The sequence below is a fragment of the Grammomys surdaster genome, unplaced genomic scaffold, assembly GCF_004785775.1.
Source record: "Grammomys surdaster isolate TR1022 unplaced genomic scaffold, NIH_TR_1.0 275, whole genome shotgun sequence".
Classification (NCBI taxonomy): domain Eukaryota; kingdom Metazoa; phylum Chordata; class Mammalia; order Rodentia; family Muridae; genus Grammomys; species Grammomys surdaster.
Window position 1 is genome coordinate 2,211,472 of NW_021604716.1, and position 26,885 is coordinate 2,238,356.

At 43.0% G+C, this 26,885-nt stretch overlaps 1 protein-coding gene across 2 annotated transcripts in view; it reads right to left on the reverse strand.

Annotated features, from left to right (window-relative positions):
• The window catches only part of Prdm4 (PR/SET domain 4), a 25,881-nt gene extending 8,586 nt beyond the window's left edge, over positions 1–17,295 (reverse strand). The window contains exons 1-10 of one of the 2 annotated variants that reach the window (XM_028776979.1): positions 17,117–17,295; positions 16,834–17,039; positions 12,978–13,111; positions 10,244–10,429; positions 7,247–8,041; positions 5,249–5,398; positions 3,993–4,111; positions 2,835–2,920; positions 1,657–1,784; positions 771–1,085 (exon numbers count right to left, since the gene is read on the reverse strand). In XM_028776979.1, the coding sequence (XP_028632812.1) occupies positions 771–1,085; positions 1,657–1,784; positions 2,835–2,920; positions 3,993–4,111; positions 5,249–5,398; positions 7,247–8,041; positions 10,244–10,429; positions 12,978–13,110 (1,912 nt within the window). In that variant the 5' untranslated portion in view covers position 13,111; positions 16,834–17,039; positions 17,117–17,295. Of the gene's footprint in view, positions 1–770; positions 1,086–1,656; positions 1,785–2,834; positions 2,921–3,992; positions 4,133–5,248; positions 5,399–7,246; positions 8,042–10,243; positions 10,430–12,977; positions 13,112–16,833; positions 17,040–17,116 lie in introns of both variants that reach the window. The other variant, XM_028776978.1, reaches the window with a different exon arrangement.
• Positions 17,296–26,885: the final 9,590 nt, after the last annotated feature.

The window sequence follows — 26,885 nt, forward strand, 5'->3', positions numbered from 1 at the left end:
GGGAGGGGAGGAAGGAAGGAAGGAAGGAAGGAAGGAAGGAAGGAAGGAAGGAAGGAAGGAAGGAAGGAAGGAAAACTATAGTGGGTGTTTAGCTTCTGTAGGACACCCAGTCTCTCCTCCAACTACCTAGTCTTAAAACAACAGGCTGAAAATGAAACTTCCTTTCAGTGATCTGTAGAACAAATGATTCAATCAGGAAAGTTAAGACCTCACTGGTTATTTTGGAGTATGTAGTGGGGGTAAGGGAGAGCTGAGAGGCTGAAGTGATGGCTAATGGTTAAAAGTACTGGCTATCTGGCTACTCTTACCAAGAGGGCCTGGGTTTAAATCTCAGCACCCTATGGCAGCTCACAACCATCTTTAACTCAAATTCTAGGGATGGATGCCCTCTTCTGTTCTCCACAAGCACTGCATACAAGTGGTACACATACAAGCAAAATATTCATACACATAAAATACAAATAAATCTTTTTTTTTTAAGAGATGGTTTACATGGAGTTTAGAAACTAGAAGCTCAAATATAAAAACTGGGCTCCTTCAAACTGCACAGTAGGACTCCTTAAATAGAAAACACCTTGGTAATGGGAAGTAACCCCCTTAGGAGCCTTAGGTCTCCACCTCACAAGGCTTGCAGTCCACTGACATCCCACAGGTATCTGCACACATTCTATGATGTATTACAACTTCAATCACTTCTTTCTGCCAAGACTTTATGGCTGCAAATTCTAAGTACTATAAAAACTCCATGCCAATGGTTCAATACAGCTTACCTGTATGTATTTTGAGGTGTGTCCGTAGGTTGCTTGGATCACTAAAAGCCTTGCTACAAAAATCACACTTGTGGGGCTTCATACCCATATGACCCATAAAGTGAACGTGGAGTTTGGAAGGAGAGATAAAAGCCTGGGGGCACATTGAACACTTCCACTTCCTTTCCTTGCTGTGGCTTGGCCCATGGCTGCTGCTGTGGCCCTGGCTAGGGAGATGGTTATGGATATGGCTGGTCAGATGAGCTTTGAACTCTGAATAGGAATTGCACTCCTTGCCACAGTTACAGAGGTGCACATCTGGGTGTTCAGGAACACCTTTAAAAAATTAAATCAATATCTCCTGTTACTTTAATTTCAAAATTATTCTTGACATTAATAACTGACGATTACAATTTCCCCTTCTACCAAAATGTCTAAATCACTCACTACCTGTCAAACTAAGAATTCTTGTTCATTGCTATATTCCTATCATTTAAAATAGTGCACCAGGGCACACAAGAAGCACTTGATAAACATAGAATTGATACAGTCTTTTTTTCCTGGAGAAACCATTTACATTTTGTAGTTCACACAAACTCTTAAGTAGACCTATAAATGTGACACAGTAGAAAGAGAAAAAAACACATTAAATCAAACCGAAGGGGCTGTGCTAACTTTCAAAAACAGTTTCAGGGATTTACAAGCCCTGATTCAAAATTCCTAACAAAAGCTTATTTATTTGAAACCACAACATCAACCTAGTGAAGAAATGCCGATTTCTGTCACCTCGCACACAGAGCTAGCAGCTTGCTTTCCAAAGCTGGCACTGTAAAATCATTATCAAATTTTCTTCCTGGTGACTGATGGAACTGCCCTAGATTCATGCTAACAAGTCTCGCAGACTTACCTATCTGTTGGGCATAATTCCGGCTATAATAGAAAAGCAGCTCGTTCTCAGGAGGGATGTCTTGTGAGGTACAGAAATAGATCTTTCCATCATGGGGATAGGCCACCAAATTCTGTTCTTCACGGTTCCTACATGACCACAGTCAATAGATCAAGGGTAAGAGAAAGGCTGGTTGCAAACATCTGGTCTCAATTTTCCTGCTTCAGCCTTCTAAATAGCTAGGGCTATACGTATATACCACACTTGGCTAGGGATACTTTTTCTTCAGTGATGTGGTTCAAACTAACACTTTGCACGTTCTAGCCCAGCAATACAATCAATAAGCTACTCCTGCTGCCCCTTGAGTATAGTAATTCCATATCCTCTGTAAGCAGAAGCCAATGAAAGCTTAGACAGAATTATTGTCTCTATTGTTTCTGTAACTCTCTATCCTCCCTACTAGGGATTGTGAAGACTCCTTGCTTTAGTGAGAAACATCAGTCTGTTAGTAGATGTAAAATGAGTAAGTAGCAAGGCATGGGCGACTCACACCTGTAATCCCAGCACTTGAGAGGCAGACACAGGACTGACTACAGGAGCATTGCTCCAAGTTCCAGACCAGGCTGAAGTACATAATAAGATCCTATCTCAAAACAAACAAAAGCTAAATGAAAACCAAGGATGACTGCTTGTTTTGAGACTGGGTCCTAATCTGTGTTCAGACTGACCTAGGGCGGGCTATGTAACACAGAACAAACCAGAACTTGCAGAGGTTCCTGCCTCAGGCTCCCAAGTATTGGTCGCTGGTTATTTTAGGCCTGAGTCACAATGTCCATGAAGTCTTAAAAATTCTTTATGACAAATATATATGAAGATAGAAAGCTAACAAATATAGTTAACTAATAATCACCTGAAAAAGACTACTGGTGATATGAAGAGGCATTTACTTATAAACTCATGGGTGACTGTATCATTCCTTATTGCCACAAGCCAAATAAAATGTTTTTAAAAAGACATATTCTGCTTCCCAGTCACCACCAGTCAGCTGCTACTAGACTGGAAATGCTGAAAGGCCTGGGCTTAAGGCCGTCGAGATACTAGTGGCAACTTGTATTCATCAGCTCTTCCATAGCTTACGCCAAGCTCACTATTGAACAACCACCTGGATGGTAGGGACACCGTTACTAAAGCAGCCTTACCTGGCTTTGCGCACAAACATCATCCAATTACACTCATTTTCATCAGTTGTAATGATGCAGAATTCGAGGACGCCATTGTGATATATCTGCCAACAGAAGGCAAGCACAGGGAACGTGAACTGACCACCCTTCATTTACTCATCTAGGAAGTGCTAGTTAGGGCCCTCTCCACGGTTATTTTACCACCCTTCCCATTTCCAGAAATTCAGGAAGAGTTTTAGAGGTCTTCAGGTGCTGCTCCCCGCACAGAATGACTTCACTCTTGAGTACCTTTGGCTAAGAAGATAAACTACAGTTTATTTATCTACCCATCTTTATCAAAACTGCCAGGTAGGTACAGAGGCGGTGACTGTCTCCTAAAGACAGACAGCCACCGCCACCCATTTTCCCAGTCAAACATTAAGATTAAAGTCCCTATGACACACCACCCCAACACTTCAATTCTACACCCATCTTTAAGATTCTATATAAATATGTTACTGATACAGACATTGACATCAAACCCTTATATTCCCATTAGGAAACTAGAGAAATAATTATAGCTAATTCTAAAACTGTTTCCTGAGCCAAATATTCTAGTTAACTAAAAATAACTTGTACTTTGTAAACAAAGTTCATGGCCTCAGCAGCCACGGGGTGATGAAGAGCACTAGCCACTCTTGCAGAGGCTTCCCATACGGAAGTTCACAACTGTCTATAGCTCTAGTTCCAGGGGCTCTGACACCATCTTGTGGCCTCCATAGGCACTGCACACAAGTGCTACACATACATTTAGGCAAAATACCCAAACATACAAGATAAAGATAAATGTTTTTAAAGAGATTGGAATCATTGCATTGATCCATAAAATGAAAACTGCATCTACTGATCCCCTATTTGTTCAACAGCTGGTACACTGCTGTAAAACGTTTATACCAGAAGTAAGAGAAAATGTAATACAAAACAATGCACAGGCTGATGCATTCATTCTCAGGCCTGGCTAATTTTGACTTGTCATACTTTAAACAATGAAAACTGCCCAGAAATGTCAAACATGGTGTTGGCATGGCACAGCCCAGCATCTGGGAAGCTGAAGAGGGGGACTCAGAGTGTGACATCAGCTTGGGATACAAAAAATAGCAGCAGCAGCCAAGTCAGAGAAGTTGTTCCAACACTGACCTTCCAGACATGGTTAACTGCCTTGTCTGTCCACTCTGCTACTTCCATGGAGTGACTCTGCTGACCAATTAGAGGCCCGAAGCAAGTCCGCACAGGAATGGTTTCTGCAGTCCATACACCTATCAATGGAAGGACACCAACTACACAATGATATAAACCTACTGAGACAGGCACTTAACCCAAAGAATCTCATGTTCACCAAAGCTAACATTTTTGATGTGTCAACAATCCTGAGACAGCTAAGCCATGGAGGTCCTTGCCTAGAGTAACAGCTAAGCCGTGGAGGTCCTAGCCTAGAGTAACAGCTAAGCCATGGAGGTCCTAGCCTCGAGTAACAGACAAAAGAATCCAACAAGGTGGCTCAGAGTCACTTATCATGAAACCTTGATGATCTGAGCTCCACCCACAGAACTCACTTCTGAAAAAGTGTCCTCTAACCTTCCCATCTCTCTCTCTCTCCTTTTCTCCCCCCCAATAAAATTCAATTGAATGCAGAAGCAAAATCAGATTCCTGCTGTATACAAACAAAACCTACATGTTTCCAAACACATTATTTTAGAATAAGCAAGAGACCAGAAAACATTTTATCAAAAAAATAGCAATCTATATAAATCAAGCTTCTAAAATTTCTTATACTTAATATAATGCATGACTATTATCTAAGCTGTTTAGTGCTTTCAAGATTCATGTCCAAGCTGTAGCTGAAAATAATAAACCTACTTTTGCATTTCCAAAGGACTGGCACAGTAATTCAGAAGCTGTTAAATTCAGACATGGGTGAGTAAGCCCTGACAATCACAATTCCTTCCTGAGAAATGCCACACAAGTACATTTTCTAAAGGTCTGCTTATCTTCCATGCACCACCTGACCATCAGAGGTCAATTTCCCGCATTTTAGTAGAACAAGTTTGCAGGAGCATGGTGGCTTGGTAGTTGATGGGTGTCTGAGACCCGAGACTGTCAAAGCGTTGGGCGAGGATTTGTGCTTCTTGTCAATTCTGACCTCTGCAGAGGCTTCCCACCGAAGCTTTCATAAGCTTTACTGTTGTCTCCATCGGAAGTCAACCATTCCCTAACACTTACTTTAATAATTTGAAGCCACTGAATTCTAGATCAACGTTCACTTAACTAATCAGTCACTAATTACACACACACACACACACACACACACACACACACACACACACACACACTTTCACAGCTCTGCCCCATCAAGGAGAGTTGGTGGGATTTTGTGGTGTCTTCAATGTTCTTACCAACATCTGCTCCCACAACGGACTGGCGGAGAACGAGCTGCTTCGGGAGGGATAGTCTTGCTCTGCTTTCTATTGGTGTGTCAGGAACAAAAGTCACTGGTCCATGATCAGGGCAATCTGAGGGGTAGGCTCGGTCACAAAGAGTGCACCCTGTAAGTAGCACATGTCAAAGACAAATGGATGTAGTTCACATAAGCCAAGTTACCACTTGGTATCAAATGCTAATTACTAAGTGCAACCAGTAAGAAGGACCTTAATTACAGTTATTGTTAATTGGAGACTTTATAAAGACTAATACAGAGGGCTCCTCACTGACTGGCTTCTGCACTTTTGGCCTTCTTGTTCACTGTCTTCAGAAGTTCTTTCGTACCCTTTGCTGACAGCTCCCTCCCACTGTCATGGCCCTGACTGTTACCTTCAGATAATCCCTCCCTGAGTTCCGTTAACTGTCTCTCTACTGAGCACCTTCACACTCAATCACTGTCTAAACTGGATTCTTCCCTCCTCCTTACCAAAAGTCCCTCCTCCCTCCCAAAGGCTACCACTCTACTCTCCCCCAGCTGTCGGTCAGCATCAAGTTTGTGTAGCACCTCACTCAGGAACTTGAGCTTTCTCCTCAGCACAGCCCTTTAGCCCACCTACAAGCTCTAATGACTGTTCCACAGATGTTCTGGTTTCCTCATCTTAGTCACTTCTACTGGAGGAGATAATCACCTTTCACTTAACTTCAGCATTATCTCCCTACAATAACTGCCTCTAACAAATCTAACAGCTCACAATACAGTAGAACCGCATACCATTGCTCACTCTTAAAAGCCTCACTGAGCTTAAAAGCCCTGCATGTTCGGCTCCTGCTTGTCTCCCCAGGTAACTGTCTCCTCAGACTGCAGCCACCTCAACCATTTTCTGATTCATCATCCTAGGCACTTAGGGGTGCCAGCGGCTGTCCTGCTGTCAACTGCCTACCATGGTGCCTGTCTTCAAAACTAGGATAACACATATGCTGCCCTCTGTGGCTAAGATGCCCTGACCCTTCCACAGCCCAGTTAAGTTACTCTTCAGGCTCCTAAAGCACCATGAGCTTAACTCACGGTCACGTCTCTACTGTCGTTCTGCACTACAGCTGCCCGTGTCTGTCCATGCTTCCTACCGGCTACAGGTTCCTCATATCTGTACTGTTTTGGTAGACTGCCCTGTCCCCTGCATCTGGCAGAGCATAGCACATAGTGAGCATTTCAAAGTTTCCTGCATGAATTAAGGACACAGTGAAACCAGCAAATCAACCACTTTACGTGGCTTTTGTTGCTGTCTAATAAAGAGAACCTTTACACGCCCAACCATGGTAATGTATACACTCTAAGAAAAATCACTGCATAGCAAGCCACATTTCCTCAGTTATAAAAGTGATCCAGCAACTCTTTTTCTCCGGCATATGCTGAAAGAGCACAATGTATATCATCAAGATTATCTCTGTTAAGTTTTATGCCTGTAATGCTGTTTGGGAAAATACCTTGATTATACGGAAAATACAGATATGTCTATATACTGCTTACTCCAGGGCGTCACTGTAAGAATGACTGAATTCTACCTTATTATTTGACTTGAGCAAATGGCACCAGATTAATAAAAGGACAGTATGAGGACAAAGAAAATTCCAAAATGAAATTCCTTTCTACACTCCATTAACCACTATCAGACTACGACAAACACTAATTAGGACAATGGTATCTTAAGACCAACACTTGAGATCAGGAGAGATGGCTCAGTAATTAAGAGCACTTGCTACTCTTGCAGAGGCCCCAGGTTCGATTCCCAGAACCCACAGGGAGGCTCACCATCTGTAACTCCAGTTCCAGAGAATCCAACACTGCCCTAGCTTCTGCAGGCATTAGGCACGCATGTGATACATGTACATGCATGCAGGCAAAACTCTCAAACACATACAATTTTAAAGCACAGAAAAAGTATTTCCAGAAGAGAACAGTGAAGCACACTCACAAATTGTAAACAAGGTTGCCATGTTTTCCTTGTTTGAATTGGAGTCTTCCATTTGCAGTGAAGATGGTACAAAAGACAAGCTGTCTGAGGACACATCTACATGACCTGTCCCCATGGCAACCTCCTGCGTGATGGAAGAGACAGCCACAGGCTCTAGGCTAAGGCCAACTTCATGGAGGGAAACAGACTCTAGGGAGGCCAGGTTGTGTGAGGTAGAGAGTGCCACGCTTACAGAGTTGGTGCTCATGGCTACAGTGTGGATAGAGTCACTGAGGGTACTGTCAGACATCCCATTGACCCGGTTTGCAATGTGGTCTGTCTCCATGACCACAGGAAGCTCCAGACCATTCCCATGAATGGGTATCACACCACCATGTCCTACAGTGTCTGCTGTAAGGTTGTTGCTCACAGAATCCACAGAGAGAGGCTCATGACTTCTGGAGCCATTTGGGATTTGGGAATGCTCTCCTGTAACAGCGTCCATTGTAAGCTCTTCTGCCATTCCATCTGTGGAGATTGGGCTGGTAACTCTAGAAACATTCTCCATAGTGATTGTTGTGTCCAATGCTACTTCATGGCCATCATTAGGATGAAGACTTTGGGAAGCATGTGTGTTTACAGAGCGAGAGTCTATTGAAACAATGCCTAGTTCTAATCCAACATTTCCATTGCCCTGATAGGGATCCAGTGCTGAAGGGTTGTTGGTGACAGATAATGCTGTATTTCCATCAACATTTATAGAGTTGGGGTGGATATACTGAGGAGGTGGTCTGTCAGCTAAATAAGATAAAATGCCTGAGAAAAGAAGAGATAGAGATAATTTGCACATTGTTAAACATAATTTCAAATATTAGGAATCCTTCTCCTTACTAATATAGCTAAGTTAAACAACATACTACTTCTTTAATCAATGGCTATACAAGCAGTACATATCCCATTCTGAGTTTCTCTATGAACTCAAATCCTAACACATGAAGCTGCTCTGCAGCCGTTAACAGCAACTTACCTGGAACCGACCTCTAAGAGCTATGTGACTGCTATTCTTTGGTCCTAAGATGCTAAAATTTGCTCTATAAAAAATATGTAAATAAACAATAAAATTATTTAAAAACTTCTGTTAAACACATTAAACTATTAAAAACAAGCTTATTTTACAGAAACTTTTTTGGGGGAGCAGGAGCAGGTTGGAATCAGACCCAGGGCCTCAAAAAAAGCCTTACTATAGAACTACATTTCAAATCCAAACCTGTGCTTCCAAGGATGTGGGGTGTCACCTGCAGTACTAGTGGAGAGTTATACTAAAACACAGTGTATTTATGAAACTCAAAAATGACCATACTGTCCTACATAAACACCATTTACAGCAACCTTCCCTAAATGCCTGCATGTATTTTGTAAATATACACAAAGAAGACACACCTAAGAACATCAGTTACAGTGACAATAAAGTCTGGAAAAATCAAGCTGGTCACTGATGTAATGAACCATTAAATATCCAATCAGTAGATTTTTTTTTTTTGAGACAGACATAGGCTAGTCTGAACTCCTGGTCTCCTTGTTTCCGCCTCCCAAACATTGGAATTACAGGGGTACGCTATTTAAAACGACCATTATAGGTGCCAGGATTGGTGGCAAACCCCTTTAATCCCAGCACTTGGCAGAGGCAAGTCTCTGTGAGTTCAAAGCCAGCCTGGTTTAAATAGTGAGTTCTTAGGTCAACCAGAACATAGCCTTTCAAAAAAAGGACATGAAGTAGTTTATGAAAAATCACCTAGTAGCAGAGGAAAAAACTAAGTACAACTAAGACAACTAAGTACAACTAAGACAACTGCAGAGAAATCACAGTCTTAATCATGAAAAACTGTAACAACCAAGGCGCCAAAATAAAAACAAAAGTATACTAGAAGGACAGATGTGGCTTCCCTTTCTCCGTTTGCTAAATTTTCTAAAAAGAGTATATAATACATTTATAACAGAATAAAAATCAATAAACTCTAAGACAGACAGGTAGCTGTTAAAGTGCAGAATTAAAAACACTGAACCAAAATTCAGTGATCATAGTTCACTTCATAAAAAGACTATTAACACTGTACCACAGGGAACTGAAGATGGCTCAGCAGGTAAAGCACTGACACATAAGCCAAAGGATCTGAGTCTGGATCCCTAACAACCATATGTAAAGCCCATGTTGTGTCCATGGTGGCCCACCTATAACCCCACAGATCGCTGACGCGAGCTGGAAGTTACACTAGCTACTGAGTCAGCAAGTTCTGAGGGCAATATGTAAGATGGAAAATACCTGAGAAAGACAACTGACATCAACCTCTAACCTCCATATGCACACACATCAAGAGATATGCGTACTCATACACACGCATGCACACTACACACATATATAGCTGCAAAGAAAAAATAGTAACACAAACCAGGCATGGTGGGGCTCATCTATAATCCTGACACTGAGGAGGCAGAGCCAGAGAAAAGAACTCAAATTTTGAAGCTAGCCTTGTCTTAACAGCAGATTCCAGGGCTACAAATAAGACCCTGTCTCAAACCACCACCACCACCACCAACAACAACAACAACAAAAACCCTTCATGCCTGTAATCCAGCAATTTAAAGGGGAAAAGCAAGAAGATTGGAAGCAAGGTCATTCTCATATACAGGCAATTAGTTACCCAGTCTCAAAATGAACAGGACGTCAGCTATAGCTCAGTGGTAAAGTGCCTTTCTAGTATGAATGAGGCCCTACATTCAATCCCCACCACTTCAAAAAGATTAAAACAACGAAAAAACTAAAAACTGCACTAACAAGATTCAAATTGCTTCTTTAATACTGAACTGTATGCATATTCTAAGCAAAGCACACAAATAACAAACCCAGGGATTACTATCCAAAAATGAGAGAAAAAGATGTTAACTCTAATCTCCAAACACTGAGGTCGAAAGTTGTTTCTACTACCCCGCCCCACCACCACAAGTAACTATAAAACTTACCAGGTAGAATGGTTCTGAAGTAACTGCTCTCTAGGTGAGGGTAAGGTGGTGGAGGTAGGGTATAGTTTCTTTCAGGTAACCCACACATTACTCCTCGATCTCCGATGCCCATGGGGAGCATGAGGGACAAGGCAGAAGGCAGAGAGCTCAGGGAGGGACCCAGGTTTGGAATTGCCACTGGAAGTCCTTAAAAAAAAAAAAATGAATTATTTTTTCTTAATTAAAAGATTGGTACCTAAAAACCACTTGATAAAACCTCTTAGAACTTAAAGAAACAAAAACAAAATCTCACCCTAGTAGCACTTTATAACCCAAGATACTACTGGGCAATATCTATAACATAAGCATACAAACAGTCCTAGTCCCCAAGTTACTTCTCAGAAAGGGTCTATTTAGCTCAGGTTGACCTATGATCTTCTAGAATGCTGGGATTACCCATATGCATGAAGAAACCTGGCCCTCAAATTAGATCCGTGTGTATGTGTGCACATCAGGTTGTTTTTTTTAAGTGTTAAACTGATCCTCCAGTTGTGTTTCTCCTAAATATCCAAATAACTAACAATCTAGTTTAAATAACAGCTAAGAGGAAAAAACCACACTAAAAACAAAAACAACACAACGGGTCCGTGCTGCTCCACCAGAGGACCAGAGTTCAACTGCTAGCAACCCATCAGTCTAATTCCAGCTCCAGGACGAGCCCCGCAAGGCACCTGCCCTCATGTGCATGTACTTACAAGTAAGTAAGACTAAAAAATGAAAATATCAAAAACAAAACCTATTCACAGGTACGGTCTCCTGCAGTGATAGCTTTTTGTAAAGCTTTACTTTGTTTTCCTGTTTTCATGACTATACATTTCACTTTGAAAACTCTCACACGCTTGGCATGGTTGGTGCATCTGTCATCCTAGAACCAGAGGCTGAAGCAGAAGGATCTGAGCCTAGGTGACATAGTGAAACCCTGTCTAAAAATGTAACAACAAACACCAGGCATGTTTGTACTTGGAATCCATCCAAATTAAAGTTAAATTAAAGTACTCTGTGTGTATATCTTCAGCCCTTTCTCTGCACACTGTACTTCACAATAAAAAGAGTCTGACCACCTCAGATCACATTCATTTGCAAAATGCTTAAATGACTTTCCCTGTGCCTAACCATCAAATAAATACCCACCAACTTACTCAGTGCTGATCTGCGTATTTTGGCCAGAGGGAATATTTTTTAATACAAACTTTTTCCTCTTAATAAGACTGTCTCCTAAAAGGAATAACTCAGGGATAAACAGATGGGTAACAATTTTCAAAGACCGTTTCAAGGCGAAGGCTGGTCTTCAACTGACCTTCCTGCCTATACTCGTAAACAATGAAATTCAGCATATTCCACTGTGCTTTTTAGTTGTTTTGTTTTTAGTGCTCCACTGAGCAGCTAAGAGCATTTGCTACACTTACAGGAGAACCCAAGTTTAGAGTCTTAGCACCCACATGGTAGCTCACACCCATCTGCAACTTGGGTTCCAAGGCATCTGACTCCCTAGTCTGACTTCTGTGGGTACCAGGCACACAGGTATACAAAAGTAATCCTGGACCTGCTTCAGATCATCAGTGTGTAAAGAAGCACCATGTTTTCAACAAGAATCAGACAAAACACATGCATACATCATATAAATAAACTTTAATTTTTTTAAAATTTCTTTTGTTGACTGACATTTAAGAGATGCTAATTTCAATTATTATGATTTGGTTTCTACATTTTATTAATTCAGAATATAATTTTCTATGAAGAACTAAACATCTTTTCCATATTATTTAAAATACTAAGCATAAAGTCCAATACAACATTATGATGCTACATATCCTTAAGAACCAACAGCTTACTCATTTCTCATTTCAATAGGAAAAGAAAAAAATCAGACAGTAAAAGGGTTTTCAGGCAGGGCAGTGGTGGTGCACGCCTTTAATCCCAGCACTTGGCAGGCAGAAGCAGGCGGATTTCTGAGTTCGAGGCCAGCCTGGTCTACAGAGTGAGTTCCAGGACAGCCAGGGCTACACAGAGAAACCCTGTCTCGAAAAACCAAAAAAAAAAAAAAAAAGGTTTTCAGAACCAGGTGATGGCACACACCTGTAATCCCAGCACTGGAGGGCGGAGCCAGGAGGGTCGAGAATTCAAGGCCACCATGGTTCTATTAAGATTGGGGCCAACCCAGGGTATGTAAGTCAAACAAAACCAAATCTCCCAACAACAAAAAAGGGAGTTAGTGTATTACGACACAGGATAGGAAGAATAAGCTTCCCTCCTGTGTTTCTGAGGACGCTCAGCTCACAGGAAGTGCCACATAAGACCGCCATCCCTGGCACTGCTTTCCCACAGAACCAGGCCTTGTACACTCTATAGATGCTCAGTGTCCAATCTAAAAGAAGACAAGCCCAATTTCAATGCTTTGGAACTTACAGAGGAAAGCTAACTGATCTTCTATTAATTAAGGACATGATGTCAAAGTGTCAACCAGATGAGTGTGAGACACCCCAGATAAAAAGCCAAGTCAGTTTCAGCTCTGGATGAAAGAGACTAACCCAACAGAGACTATCAGAAAGAAAGCTGCTACTCTATCCAGTAGGATGGTGCAGAGGCCGCTCACTGGCTTCTCTGCACTATGGAAACACACTCAACTGAACACAATGAGGAGGGCAGCGGCTCCCCAACCCCCGCCCCACCCCCACCCTATCCCCGCTCCACTCACCTGGGGCAGGGATGGCACTGTGAGAGGGAGAGGCGGCCAAACCCAGGTGACTTCCTGAGACTGGCAGGGCATTGCTCACAGAGGATGAAGACAGCTGCTCCATCCCCACTGGGCTCAAGTTCATGTCATTCATCCTAGGAAAGAGTATAGACAACCGCTGAGTCCACATGTTAAAGAGCCAAGAATCCAGGGATGGGAACAGGACCTGAGCAACTGCTCTTTATATACATATGGCCATAATGCCTCTGAAACCACAATAAGGACTGTGATTCAAAGTTAACGAATGCATGTCACTATTGTATACCATACACAGGAGTGAACTCAATCCTGCAGCACTAGTCAAGGTGGCTTATTCTATTTCTGTTAAGTAAATGTCATTGTAATTACTATCTCCATTTGGCTTACCAGCTCAAACCAGTAGTTTTTAGGCGTTATCTTTAAAGTACTGGAATAGTTTTTCTAGGCCTTTTTTTTTTAATAGTGAGTTAAAAGTAAGCCTGAGACTGATTCAGATGGCATAACGAACCACGCTTTCCCTAAGAATCAGTATTTTCTTAACATCTGTAAGCATACCTGAGTCAAAGATAATCTTAATACCCACGCACACTGAGGTTCATCATGCAAGCTTTGCTAGAACTCTACTAAAGCAACTTTGGATTTTAAAACACATTAGTTCTGCAAAGTATAGTAGAGGCGGATTTAAGTGCCAAAGATGTAACACATGTCCCAAATCATAAAGTAGTTCAATAAAAGGAAGGAAGGAAGGGCATCAGCCATCCTGCAAAGAACTGTCAGGGATGCGCCAATACATCAGTCTCTAGTAACACACAGACCACTTTCAGAAGGCTGAAGAGTCCAAAGAGCTGTCTTTTCTGGACCATGCGCCTGCAAAATCACTAACCCACGGTAAAGAGGACCACTGGTCTGAAAAGGCATCACTGGAGGCTATTACTCAAGGCAGTAGTTACAGAGCTAGGGAGGCTGAGTCAGGAGGACTGCCAGAACTTCCAACATTACCATGGACTGCATGATCTTGCCTCAGAAGAAAGTACACACAGCTAGAAAGACAGCTCCTGGGTTAAGAGCCCTTGCTGCTTTCCAAAGGATGTAACTTCAGTTCCCAGGAGCCATCAGGTGGCTTCAGAAACCTCCTGTACTCCAGCTCCAAAGGGTCCCACACCCTCCTATGTCCTCAGAGGGCACCTGCACACACTGCATAGGCACGGACACAGACACAGAATTAAAAATAAACATTTTAAATATATGCATATATACTAGTTTCTAGAATTTAGAGACTATCATCTTATCAGTGACTGAAGCTTGCCTTCTTAAAGGCGCTCTTCAGTGACCTCCTTAACTCCACATTTCCTGCAGCATATTCTCTGTGAGCCCAGGGTACCTAAGAAACAACGGGCAAGTAATTTACTCCTGCCTCTCCTAACCTCACACTTGGAGGTTGTATGATGGCAAGTCTGCACTGTCAACCACAGTGGACTTAGAATCACACAGGCACACACTTCTGGGTATGTCTAGAGGATGATTCCACCCACATTCAATGGGGTAGGATCCTGTATTAGGTAAAGTGAAGAAGCACACCCATCCCCAGATGTCTATTCCCTTCCAGATTACAGGCTGCAATGTGACTGCCTCCCCCACTATGATAGACTGTAAATCAAAGTAAACGGTCTTCCCTTAGGTTGCTTCTTGTCATGGATTTTGTCATAACAACTGCAGCGTTAGCTAGTCCACTTTGTAATCTTTTTTTAAATTAACATACATGCACATGTGTTAAAGGCTGTGGATGTATATGGTTGTCAGAAGGCAGTTCTCGACTCCCATGTTGTTGAGGCAGGGTCTCTCTGTTGCTGTGATCTGCCAGCTCCTGTGATCTCCTGTACCTGACGCCCATCCCCCAGAGGACTGCTAGAACTACAGATGCACACCACTGCACACAGATGTTTGTGTGAGTTTCAAGAACTGAACTGGAATTGTCAGCCTCCCTACCCAACTGATTTTATTCACTGGGCCAGCCTTGGACTGGTACCTTAGTCCCATTTTAATGATAAGAAAGCATAGATTTTGAGGTTAAAAAACAAAACTAAACTAAAATCATATAACTAGTCAGAAGTACAGCTGAGTTTTGAACTCAGACCTAATTTAAGATCCAATCTCTTAGCCTAGTAACAAATTACAAACAAAATTTGCGTGTTTTTTTTTCTTAAGAGTTCTATCTATTTACATTAGAACCTGGCTAAACTGTGGGGTATAATGTCCTACACAGACCTGTTTCTGGGATGACTATCTATAAGGTAATCATAAAACTAGCTTTTGCCCTGTCTCGAAAAACCAAAAAATAAATAAATAAATAAAATTAGCTTTTGGACATCAACTATGTCCAAAAAACGTGAAAACCATGCCCACTCGTCACTCAGAAAGACAGCTAGAACCACATGGCAAATGAGGTACACTATCTGAAGGACCCAAGATCAACAAAAGTATGTCATTTCTCATAGAAGAATGGAAACTCCTTGTAGCCTAAAGAAGCCTCTGCTACTTTAACTAGCAGTCTCTAGATTCCAGCTAGTTTAAAACAGACTTCTCTAAATTTTCCCACCTGCAACCATACCTAAAACACAACCATCACCAGAACCACAAGGCCTACAACACAACAGATTACAGTAACTTATTAGAGCAAAGTTAAGTGTGTGGCTTCATCTCCCATTCTGAAAGCTTCTGAACATCTGTCAGAATAATGTCAGAATAATCATCATCATCATCATCATCATCTGTGTGAAATCCTGGACCTTCTCAAACCAGTTCAAACAAGACTTTAGTAATAGAGGCTCAGCAGATTTTTGTTTTAATATGAGTCCCCAAAACGTGAAGACCTCAACAGCCATAAACCAAAGGTAACAAGTACTCAGAGACAGAAGACCCCAGGAAGGGGTCATTGTGATTCCCAAAGGACCTTCCCATTCAACAAGGCAATTCCATTCTACCGGTCTCTTATCACATCCTAAGACTGGCCTAAAACAAGGATACTGAGTTCTGTCTTGTCACTGGGTCTTCTGCAAATCATTCTTAACTGTCTTTATGTTTCTAACAGACCTATGTAATCATTTGTTGGTTGCAGCCCTCACATTGTTTTCTGGAAATAACATTTAAGAAACTAACAGAAATACAGCCACTTTGCAAAATGCATCGACCAGCTCCAATAATTTCAGTCAATACTTTTTCTCTTCCCCACTCATAGCTTTTTAAAAGCTTCTGGGAGAAAAAAAAAAAACAGCCAAATATTACTCTGTCTTTGGTTTGTTTCTGTGCTGTGCGTGCTAGCACAGTACTTTCTTTTTTTTTTTTTTTTCTTTTTTTTTTCGAGACAGGGTTTCTCTGTGTAGTTCTGGCTGTCCTGAAACTCACTCTGTAGACAAGGCTGGCCTCGAACTCAGAAATCCGCCTGCCTCTGCCTCCCAAGTGCTGGGATTAAAGGCGTGCGCAACCACTGCCCGGCGAGCACAGTACCTTCTAATTCACGAGATTTGCACAATTAAAAATCTTTATCTCCGCACTCCACCATCTCGGGTTACAGTAACCCGCAAACTTAAAGGTGAAGGTCGATGATACTACAGCAGGAATCCAAATTAAAATAGCTAAAATAACTCAAAGGAAAGAGGTGGCAAGCAGCTAACACTGTATGGCCACTCGGAACAATCGCACCAGGAATCAACTAGTACTACGGATATCTCCATTGGATTCAAACTCAAATTCATTTACAAGTCACACGTGTGCCCCGAAGGCACCCAAACAAAGACCCCGTCTCCGGCGGGGTCCGCCCCGCTCCCTGGGCCCTCCTCACCTGCGCGTCCAGTGCAGGGAGCCGGCGTCTGATAGGTGCGCGCTGGGGCCGGTGTCACGTGCTACCACATCCTGCCGGTAGCCGCGCCTCCCCGCACTGCCCGACGGCTCCGAGGGCCGGCGGCTGCGCTCCGTGCAGAGTGCCCGGCATGCTGGGCGGCGCCCGGGGCTGTTTTCCCAGAAGCGCTGGCAGCCGGACTGGCCGACCTGGAAGAAGAGAAAAGCGATCAGCCGTGGCCTTAACCTGCCCCGGCCGCTCTAGCCCGCTGGGCCGCGTCGCCCACCTGAGGCCCGCGCTGGGGAGCACTGGCCCAGCCGCCTGGCTCTTCATCGGGCCAGACGTCGGCCCGGACGCTCTTGCCTCCCGGGACCCCGCGCCCAGTTTACAGCAGCCCTAACATTTCCCGCCCGGCCCCGCCCGGTCAGGCCCGCCGCCTTCTCAGGGCCGCACCCGAGGGGGCGCGTTTCCGGCTTCTCAGCCACTCGAGGTCTGTTTCCGGTTTCCCAGCCACTCTGCGTACGTGCAGCCTGCCCACTGCCTGCGCTCCGACCCTCCCTTCCGTAAATACGCACCGCCCCCTTTCTGCGCGTGTGTACCGCAGAGTCCCGGGGAGTGGGTGGGCTTAGAGACGCTCCACCCCGAGCGTTGCAGCTCAGGTGGATGCCAATCCAATCGAGCGCCGAGTCATCGACCCGCCGTTGCTAGGAGACCAAAACTGACACACGAGCTAGGGGTGCGTTCTGAACTCCAAAGTTCTCCAGACTCTGCTTTTCCATCCTAATGGCATGTCCTCAAGTAGAGAAGCATGAATACACATAATGCAACGATTTAAATACACGATTGGGCTGACGGTGATGTGGCCCAGGAGTAATTGGGTTTTGATTCTGAAACTCTTGCACCCTATGTGAAGTTTCTCTGCTTCCACATCGTAAAGGATGATGTTGGGATTTGTGCAGGTCTTCTTCACTCTTTGCCTTTCCGTTCCTTCTGCAGGTACAGGCACAGTGCTGAGAATGATCACTGGAACCATAGCACTTGCTCGGTAGCCTTTTTACATTATGTTTACTCATGTGAGTGGGTGGATGTGTACGTGAAAGCAAATGTGCTTGTGGAGGTTAGTGAACAACTTACAGGAATCGGTTCTCTTTTTCCCACATGTGGGTTCCAGGGATCAAAGGGCCTTACCCTCTGCGCCACCTTGTCAGTCTATATATGGCAACATCTTATACCACCCAATTCACTAATCATATCTAAGCATTTACCCAACACAGAAATTATATGTATATCTGTGTGTATGTGTGTATGTATGTATGTATGTATGTATGTACAAAGACATTTGTACTAAGTTCCTTGCAACTTTGTTAATAATGTTCTATAACTATCTCAATAGTGGAGCCCTAGGCAGCAACAAAAACTAACAAGCTATATGCATGTAGGTAGACCTCTAGAAGCTTCCTACACTGAGTGAAAAACATCAGACACAAAAGACTGAAAGTCTGTATTCTAGAAAAGGCTTGACTTTACTAACAGCTCTGATGGATGTTGGGAGTTAGTGACAGGTGACGAGATGAAATTGCCTACATAGAGGCAGACATGAGGGACCATTTGGGTGATGTTTACATGCCTGTATATGTTTATTAAGGTTAATCAAATAGTAAAGTTAATGTTGGTGACTTTTGTCATATGTAAAAATGCATTGAAAAAGTAAAAAGCAGGGCATAGTGATGCACACGAGTCATACCAATACTTAAGGATGCTGAGGCAGGAGGATCAGAAGTTCAAGGTCATTCTGGTTACATAGTAAATTCTAGACAAACCTGGTGTCTTAGGGTTTCCATTGCTGTGAAGAGACACCATGGCCAAAGCAACTGTTATGAAGACAACATTTAATTGAGGCGGGCTTATCAGTTCAGCCCATTATCATCAAGGCAGGTGCATGCCATTGTCCCAGCAGACAAGGTGCAGAGAGTTCTACGTCTTCAACTGAAGGCCACTAGGAGAAGACTAGCTTCCGGGCAGCTAGGATGTTACACCTTCACCAACAAGGCCACACCTACTCCAAGAAGGCCACACCTCCAAATAGTGACCCTCCCCGGGCCAAGCATATTCAAACCACCACACCTGGGCTACAGAAGATGCTGGCAAGATGTAGCCCAGCATGTAAAGATACTTTCTATATAAGCCTAATGACCTGAATTTGATCCCTGGAACCCATTCAAAGGTGAAAGGAGAGAGTCGACTCTAGAAAGTTGTCCTCTAACCTTGACATGTGTGTCATGGTACATGTGCCCACACAATCATGTACCCATATACATTATGTACCCACACAATATTTTCTTTACTTTTAAATAGTTTACATGATGGCTCAGCAGATAATGACGCTTGCTTCCAAACCTAACAATTTCAGTTCCCAGAACTCTCATGGTGGATAGAAAGAACCAACTCATAAGTTGTACTCAGAACTCCAAACGCATGGCATAACACATATGCATGTACATGCATGTGTGCTCATGCACATACATACACATACAAGCAAACCAACTAACAGAGGCTACATAAATGGCTTAGTGGGTAAGAGTATATACTGTTCTTATAAAGGACACAACTTGAGTTCCTGGCACCCATATCCAGTGGCTGATAACCTCCTGTAACTCCAGCTCAGGAGGGCCCAACATGCACTTTTGGCCTCAGAGGGCACCTGCACTCACAGGCACACATATACACTCACACAGACAAATGCATAAATAAAAATAAAGTTTTTAAAAATTTGCTAGCCTAGTGATACAGCTCAGTGGTAGAGTGCTTGCCTAGCAACTGTGAAACTCTGAGGTCAATCCGCCGATGTGTGAGCACTACACAGACTATCTACCTTCCTATCTATCTGTCTATCTTCCCTACCTGTTAATCTCTATGTGGAAGTCTTTGTAGACAAGGTTAACTTTTTTTTAATGTTGAAAAGAAATGAAAAATACGAATAAATAGTACTAAATAACTATGGCCCTTTAAATGCTGTTGGAAACAATATGATCTCTAAATTAGAATGTAAGGGTATAGAGAAGGATTAACAAAGACTGGCCTTCACTTAATGTCCTTTTGTCTGTCCTTCTCAACCCTGAACCCCTCACTCCATTAGGCAACCTCATCCACATTAAAGCAACAGCTTCATGGGCAAATTACATTTAGATGAGAAGGTATAAATACTGGATCAGAGATTACAGCTTTGGGTCTCCCGGAGTGTGGAGACTCCTTGAGACCTCTGAGGTCAGTAAAAGCTCCTCTTATGAAATGGTGACAAGAAACACTGGCTCCCAGGGCAGGACTCATGGCTGTTCAGGCAGCCGCAGTATCTGCGTGATCAAATCTGGTGTCTTTGCCCCTGAGCAGTTACTTGGCTGCAATGGGGAGGCCCTGAGCAACACCCTGGGTTGCTACAGTGATTCCAGATGGAACCCCTAACTGTGCTGTAAAGAATGGAATCTCCCTCTAGGTGAAGACCGGTCCTTGTCTCCTCTCTTAAGGGTTAATCTAATAGGGAAGCGTCCTGGCTAGGGGCCCACTCCTAGGAAGGCTGATTCACCTTAGAAGATGTGTCTTTCCTTTCCAGAATTCCTGTCCCTTGGTGCATCCCCTACTACCAGAACCACCAAGAAGTTCAGTTGGGTTTGCCCATCAGAAAGACCTATTTATCTTATTCTCTTTTGACTTTTTCTTTTGGATGATGGCATGTATGCTTTTAAAGTCTCTAACTAATGCTTTGGCCTTCCTTGCTCTTTCTAAATCTCCCATTCTAAATACCTACACTGCCCACCATTGTGTGACTGACCTTCCTACCACCTTATCAAGACTTCTCTTCCTTCTCTTCTTTCTCGTTCCTTCTGGGCAGCTGGAGATTTGCAGCTTGCCTAACTTGGAGTTTTCCTTTTAAACTCTAACAAATTGTTCTCAAGATTCTGTTTGAATCTATTCTTAAAGTCTTCTATTAACAGAACTCCAGTAGGGGACCCTGATTTCCAACATATCATATGCTGGCTTTTATGGGGACTCTGAGATTTCAGCTATCACTTTTGTTGGCCTCTTTGCTTGGATAGGAAGGTGTCCTGGGACTCAGAAGCCCAGGAACCACATAGCTCTGAGAGGAATCCTTCTCAGTAGAGGCAGCTCCCAGGAGCGGGTATCTCCAGCAGAGCTGGGGCGCTCAGGAGCCTCAGCCCTGCCCCTTATCATTCCTTCTTCCCTCTCTTCACTGCTTCTTGCCATCTTCCAATGAGAGAGTCACACCAGGCAGCAAATCTCATGAAAGAGAGTTATTGGAGGGTCCAGGGTGTGGAGGGACAAATTCAGAAATGGCTGCCAATGCTCCCAAAAGGGAGCAGACAGCAGTAAGGCATTGTTAGACAAAGCACAGTGCTTATATAGGGGTTCTTTGAGGGGTAGGGCTTTCTAGGGTGGAGATTTCCAGGGTAAGGATTGTTGGGATTTCAAGTCCTGAGCTTGGAGGAGTTCAGGGATTGGTGGCTTTTGTTCACACTTTTCATCTAAAATTAGCATGATCTGGGAAGGGTCTTGTTAAGGGGCTGGAGATGACCCCTCTGTGACAGTTATGACAGGGAGGTCTGAGGGAGGGGCCCAGCTGCCAGAGCCCCTCAGATGGGGCCCTGGCCACTTTCCTGCCTTGAGGGTTTACAAAGTTTATAAAGTATCCAAAGTTTACAAAGGGAGTCAGTCCACTGCAGGAAAAGCCTTTCCTGCCTCAGAAGTGCGGTGAATATCTAACAACTTCTTCCCTGCTTTTTAATTCTTTAATTGTCAGAGAAGACAAACTCATTACTACACTGTGACATAGCATCATGCTCTGCTCTGCTCTGAGCTGCCATTCCCAACTTTCATCTTTCCAAATGATTTGGGGTTTAAAACATAGTCTTAATACACACACACACACACACACACACACACACACACACACAGTGTTTGGTTGTCTTAGAGTTTCTTTCTATTGCTGTGAAAAGACACCAGGATCATGGCAATTCTTATAAATAAAAACATTTAACAGGGACTGGCTGACTGGCTGTTGCATAGTTTTTCTACCTCATCCCTTAATGCTCTGGGAACGGGCCGTTCTACCAGCTCCCACCCAGAGAATATTGTATTCATGGATGAAAAACACAGACACACACATTGTTCAATTTCAACCAATTCTTTTGGCTCAACTGTTGGGCACCTCCATGCTACCACGGCTACTGTGCCCTTCCCAATACTCCCAGCTCAGCTCTCTCAACCTGCCCTAGCTTCAGTTGCTCAGCCACCTTCAGTCCCAGCTCAACACCCCCAGCCTCCAGCTTGGAAAAGCTGCCTATGGCCACTGCCCAAGATTTCACATGGCTGGTTGGCTTTTCTCCCTCTGAAGCATGGCGGAAAACCTCCTTTCCTCTCTCTCCTGCGTCTGCTAGCTTGCCTGCTGGGACTGGAAGACCTGCCTACTCTGCTCAGCTCATTGGCTAGTAGTGTCTTTATTGATGGATCAAGAACCAATTGTGGAACAGGACCTTAACATCAGTACCACCCCTACAGCTGGCTTACAGTTTCAGAGGTTCAGTCCACTATCCTCATGGCAGGAAGCATGGCAGCATGCAGACAGACATAGTATTGGAAGAGGAGCTAAAAGTTCTACATTTTGATCTGCAGGCAGCAGCGGACTATGTGCCATGCTGGGTGGAGCTTGAGCATTTGAGACCTCAAAGCCTACCCCCTTGGCGACACACTTCCTCCAAGGCAGCCAACCTCCTAATATAGCTACTTCCAATGGGCCAAGCATTCAGACACATGAGTCTTTGGGGACCATACCTATTCAAACAGCCACAGCTGTGCTTGGTAGATGCAGCACATTGTGAGACAAATGCTCAAGTTATATTGAGAAGGGATGATTGAATACAACCATGTTAGATAATCAATTTGTGACTGAATTAGACCCACTAGAATTCTAGCATGAGATCCTGAAATATGGATCTTTGTTATCCCTTGTGATGGATGATGCAAATACCAGGCGGCTCAGGGCCAGAAGCACATGTATACCTCTATGTCACAGCCCCAGAAAACCAAAATCTGTAATGAAATACTTTGCAAGGAGAGCCAACCTAAATCCTCTTCTTTTAAGCAGGTGATACGAGAGCTGTCAGGGTGGAAATTTTCCTCTTCCCCAGAGATACCTTGAAATCTAATGAGTTTGACCTTTATTAGTGAATTCCCTTCCCCTTTGATGAACGGACCCAAGTGAGACGGCACAAACCCAGTTCCCAGTGATCTTGGTGCTGCAGCAAATTTGAATCTCTATCAAACAAGTCTGATTTGAGACATCTTAGGTTGAAGAGAAACTTTAGATCAAAACAGTTGGTATAGTTAGCATGTGGCTGGCTTTGCTATAGTTTTATAAATCCTGTACATATTCCTCCCTGCTTCATAACCTTCCTGTCGAAACAAAAAAGAAATATGTGTTCACCTCAAATAGGGAAGGAGCAGACAGACCTAGGAAAGATTCCATGAACCTCAACTTATAAGTAAGTTTATTGTCGTTGCTTATAGGAGCATGGGCAACTTTTGTGAGCAACTGGACAATAGAAAAGTCTTACCACTACTCTGAGGCACATTTTTAAACCCTCTTTTCTTTGGGACAGGATCCAATGCAGCTGAGACTAGCCTTAAACTCACTCAAAAGCCAAGGTTGGCTTTGAACTCCTGATCCTCCTGTATCTTCCTTCCAAATGTTGTAATTACAGGTATGTGTGTTCATGTCTACCTATGTTTTTACAGCTCTGATGGAATCTAAAAGGAGTTTCTTATGATCCCTTCCCTCTTTAAGAAGGAATGTTTGTCCCATCACCAAAGACCGTGCTAAGTGATGTGTGCTCTTCATGTTTCCTTGCCATTAAGGTAGCCAAGGTGTCCTGGGGTCACTTCAGCCTCTCTGCTTCATGACGGCGCTGCTCATGACAAGTGTGTAGGAGACAACTATACCACATTCCCCAGGGAAAGAAGTTATAAGGAAACCTGGTCCAATGGCCTTGAATACTAATAATAAATCTGTAGGTCTGGCTTGGGGCAGTGTATCATTTTTGTGCTATGTACATCATTTCTTCTTTAATTTAAAACTCATTAGTTTGAAAATATAAAGCACGTGCTATTTGTAATTAGTGAACAGTAGTGAGATCTATGAAGGACAATGATCATGCTTCTAGGCCCCATGACGTGCTCTCTAGGCAATCAACAACAAAATTACAATATACACCTTTCCACGTCACTATCTAGGGCTGCACAAACACATAAAGGCATGGATGTCACCTGTCACAGTGTTATTGCAGCACTCAAGAGGCTGAGCCAGGAGGAGCTTGAATTTGAGGCCAGCCTGGGCTACACAGTAAGATCCTGTTTCAAAAGCAGAAACAAAAATAAATAATCATATAAAATGGTTTCATGTTTCTATTGCAAACACTGGTCTGAAATTTTTTTCTTTTTGGTTAACATTTTTTTCATATTTCTGTAAGTACTTACACATAGCATATGTAAAAATACTTACGCTACTTTTAATAATAACATGAAATCTGTTTTACTCTTTTCCTTATGGAGAAGTAATCAGACTGTGTCCTATATCCTCTTCATCCAACTCCCTTGGAGCAGAACCTAAGGATAGCTCTAGCCCTTATTTTTTGTTTGTTTGTTTTTCAATATAAGGTTTTTCTGTGTAGCCTTGGCTGTCCTGGAACTCACTATAGACCAGGCTGGCCTCGAACTCACAGATATCCACCTGCCTCTGCCTACTGAGTGCTGAGATCAAAGGTGTGCATCACCACCATCCACCATCCTCTTTTTACTGTGCTGTGAGACAGTCTCACAGGCTGCCCTGACCGGCTCTGCCTCACTCTGCAGCCCAGGCAGGCCTTGAGCTTTCTTTTCTTTTTAAGATTTATTTTATTTTTAAAATTGTAGTTATTTCTTTTATATTTTTCTTGAGATTATAACTTAGTCACACATTTCTCCCTTCCCTTTCCTCCCTCCAATCCCTCCCGTATGCACCTCCTCGCTCTCTTTCAAATTAATGGCCTCTTCTATTTTCATTAACTGTTGAAACACACACACACACACACACATATAATAAACATATATATTCCTCAACACGTAAATCAGACTCACTAACACAACTGTCTAAACATGAACAGAACAAGGACAAATGGCAAGAGACACGCTAATGCAGGCAGGGGAAAACCCGAGAAGCCTCAACCCTACCCAGGGAACTACAGGCTACTAAGGATGCTGATAGCAGGAGAAATAATCTTCCCCAAGGAAGAGCACACCAATTGGTTATCCAATGCCACATGGTCAGCCCCAAAAACACATCTACAGGTAGCATTATATAGGCCTTGAACTTGCAATCATCCTGCCAAACCTCCCACCGTAGCTGGGGTTACAGGCAGCCCCAGACACAGCCCTGGTCCCCTTTTGAACTTACTACCAATGCTGTGTTCAGTGTTTGATCTGTAGTTACATATAACCCTGTAGCGATGTATTGCTTTCTGTAGGACAAAACTGTCAAACTGGGTCACAGGCTGTGGGACAACAAATATACTGTGAATTATAATCATTCCTTTCACAAACACTTGAGTCCTCAAAATGGGCAGTTGTCAGTCAATCTTTACCTGTTTTTATTTTATTTATTTATTTTATTTTAATAATAATTAAAAAAAAAACAGCCCTGACTGGCTTGGAACTTGTTATGTAAACCATGCTGGCTTGCCTCTGTCTCCCCAGGGCTGGAATAAAAGGGTGTGTACCACCACACCTGGATTGCAATCTTTTTTATTTGTTGTCAGCCTGAGAAATAAAAACAGATCTATGTTATGTTCCTGTTTTCAATGATCTCATTTTCTCTTGTCATTCTTAGCAGGAAGTTCGAAATCTTTGACCCAGCCCTATACACGAACCCGAGATCTGGGAGCCTACATGCCCTGCAGGAGGCTTATTGGTGAATAAGAAGGCTTTCTCAATTCATGCAAAAGTGATGACGTAAGAATTCATGATGCCACGTTGAGTTGTTTGCTAGTATAAGCCCATAGGGAGCTACATCTAAAATGGGACCAACTGAGGTCAAAAAGGAATAATTATTTCTATTTCATTTACCTTGATGCAAATGTTTTTCCAGTTGCTTCAGGCTGATCAGTTAGACTCTAAACTTTAGTAAACATAGAAGCAGAGAACTCCCTTTAAAAAAAAAAAAAAAAAAAAAACATGTTAGGGCGACACTCAAGCTTCCAGAAAAGAGCCAAGTCTGGTTGTAAATTTAGGGGGTTTTGCATCTCGTTTTTAAGTTGGACTTTTCAAGTAGAAGATGCCTTTAATGTGTTGGTTTGCAGTACAGGAAATCTGATTTTTCCATGTGATAACACTCTCTGACATTAACCAGTAGAGTTGGATTTTTAATGACACTTTCATCTTCAAAGCCCTTTACCAGCACAGGTGGATTAATTATTCATTTGTGGAGGGGGGATGGGGGTGAGTGTTAAAAAGACAAGCCTTCAAAGCCAAATCCTTTCTCCTTGGGATGGGGCTCTCTTCTTTTCAAATGTTGTTTTCCAGTCCTCGAGGGAGGAAATAAACTTAACGATGAATACAATAGGAAAATACTTTGTGCTATGAGAAGATATCACAGTATCCTGAGTGGGATTAGAAGAGGTTGGGAGGCAGGACTAAAAAGGTGTGTTTACAGTAAGCACTCCGAGAAATAACTGGCTAAAAGCGTTGGTTACTGTTCGGGCTTTTGATGTGTTTTTACAGAGCAGAAGCATAGAGCCCCGTGTTAAACATATGTTAGAGCATAATGTAAGGACCCTTAAATATGATACTTAAAAAAATACATTTTGTTCTTGGTACCTTTGAAAAGTGTCTAATTTGGTTTTTAAAAGATTCTATTTCGCAGAAGAAAACCTCGGGCTTCCCGGGAGGTCCAAGGAGGCCTTGACACATCGTCTAACCACAAGAGAGCAGTCTTCCCTTTGATGAGCGCTTCT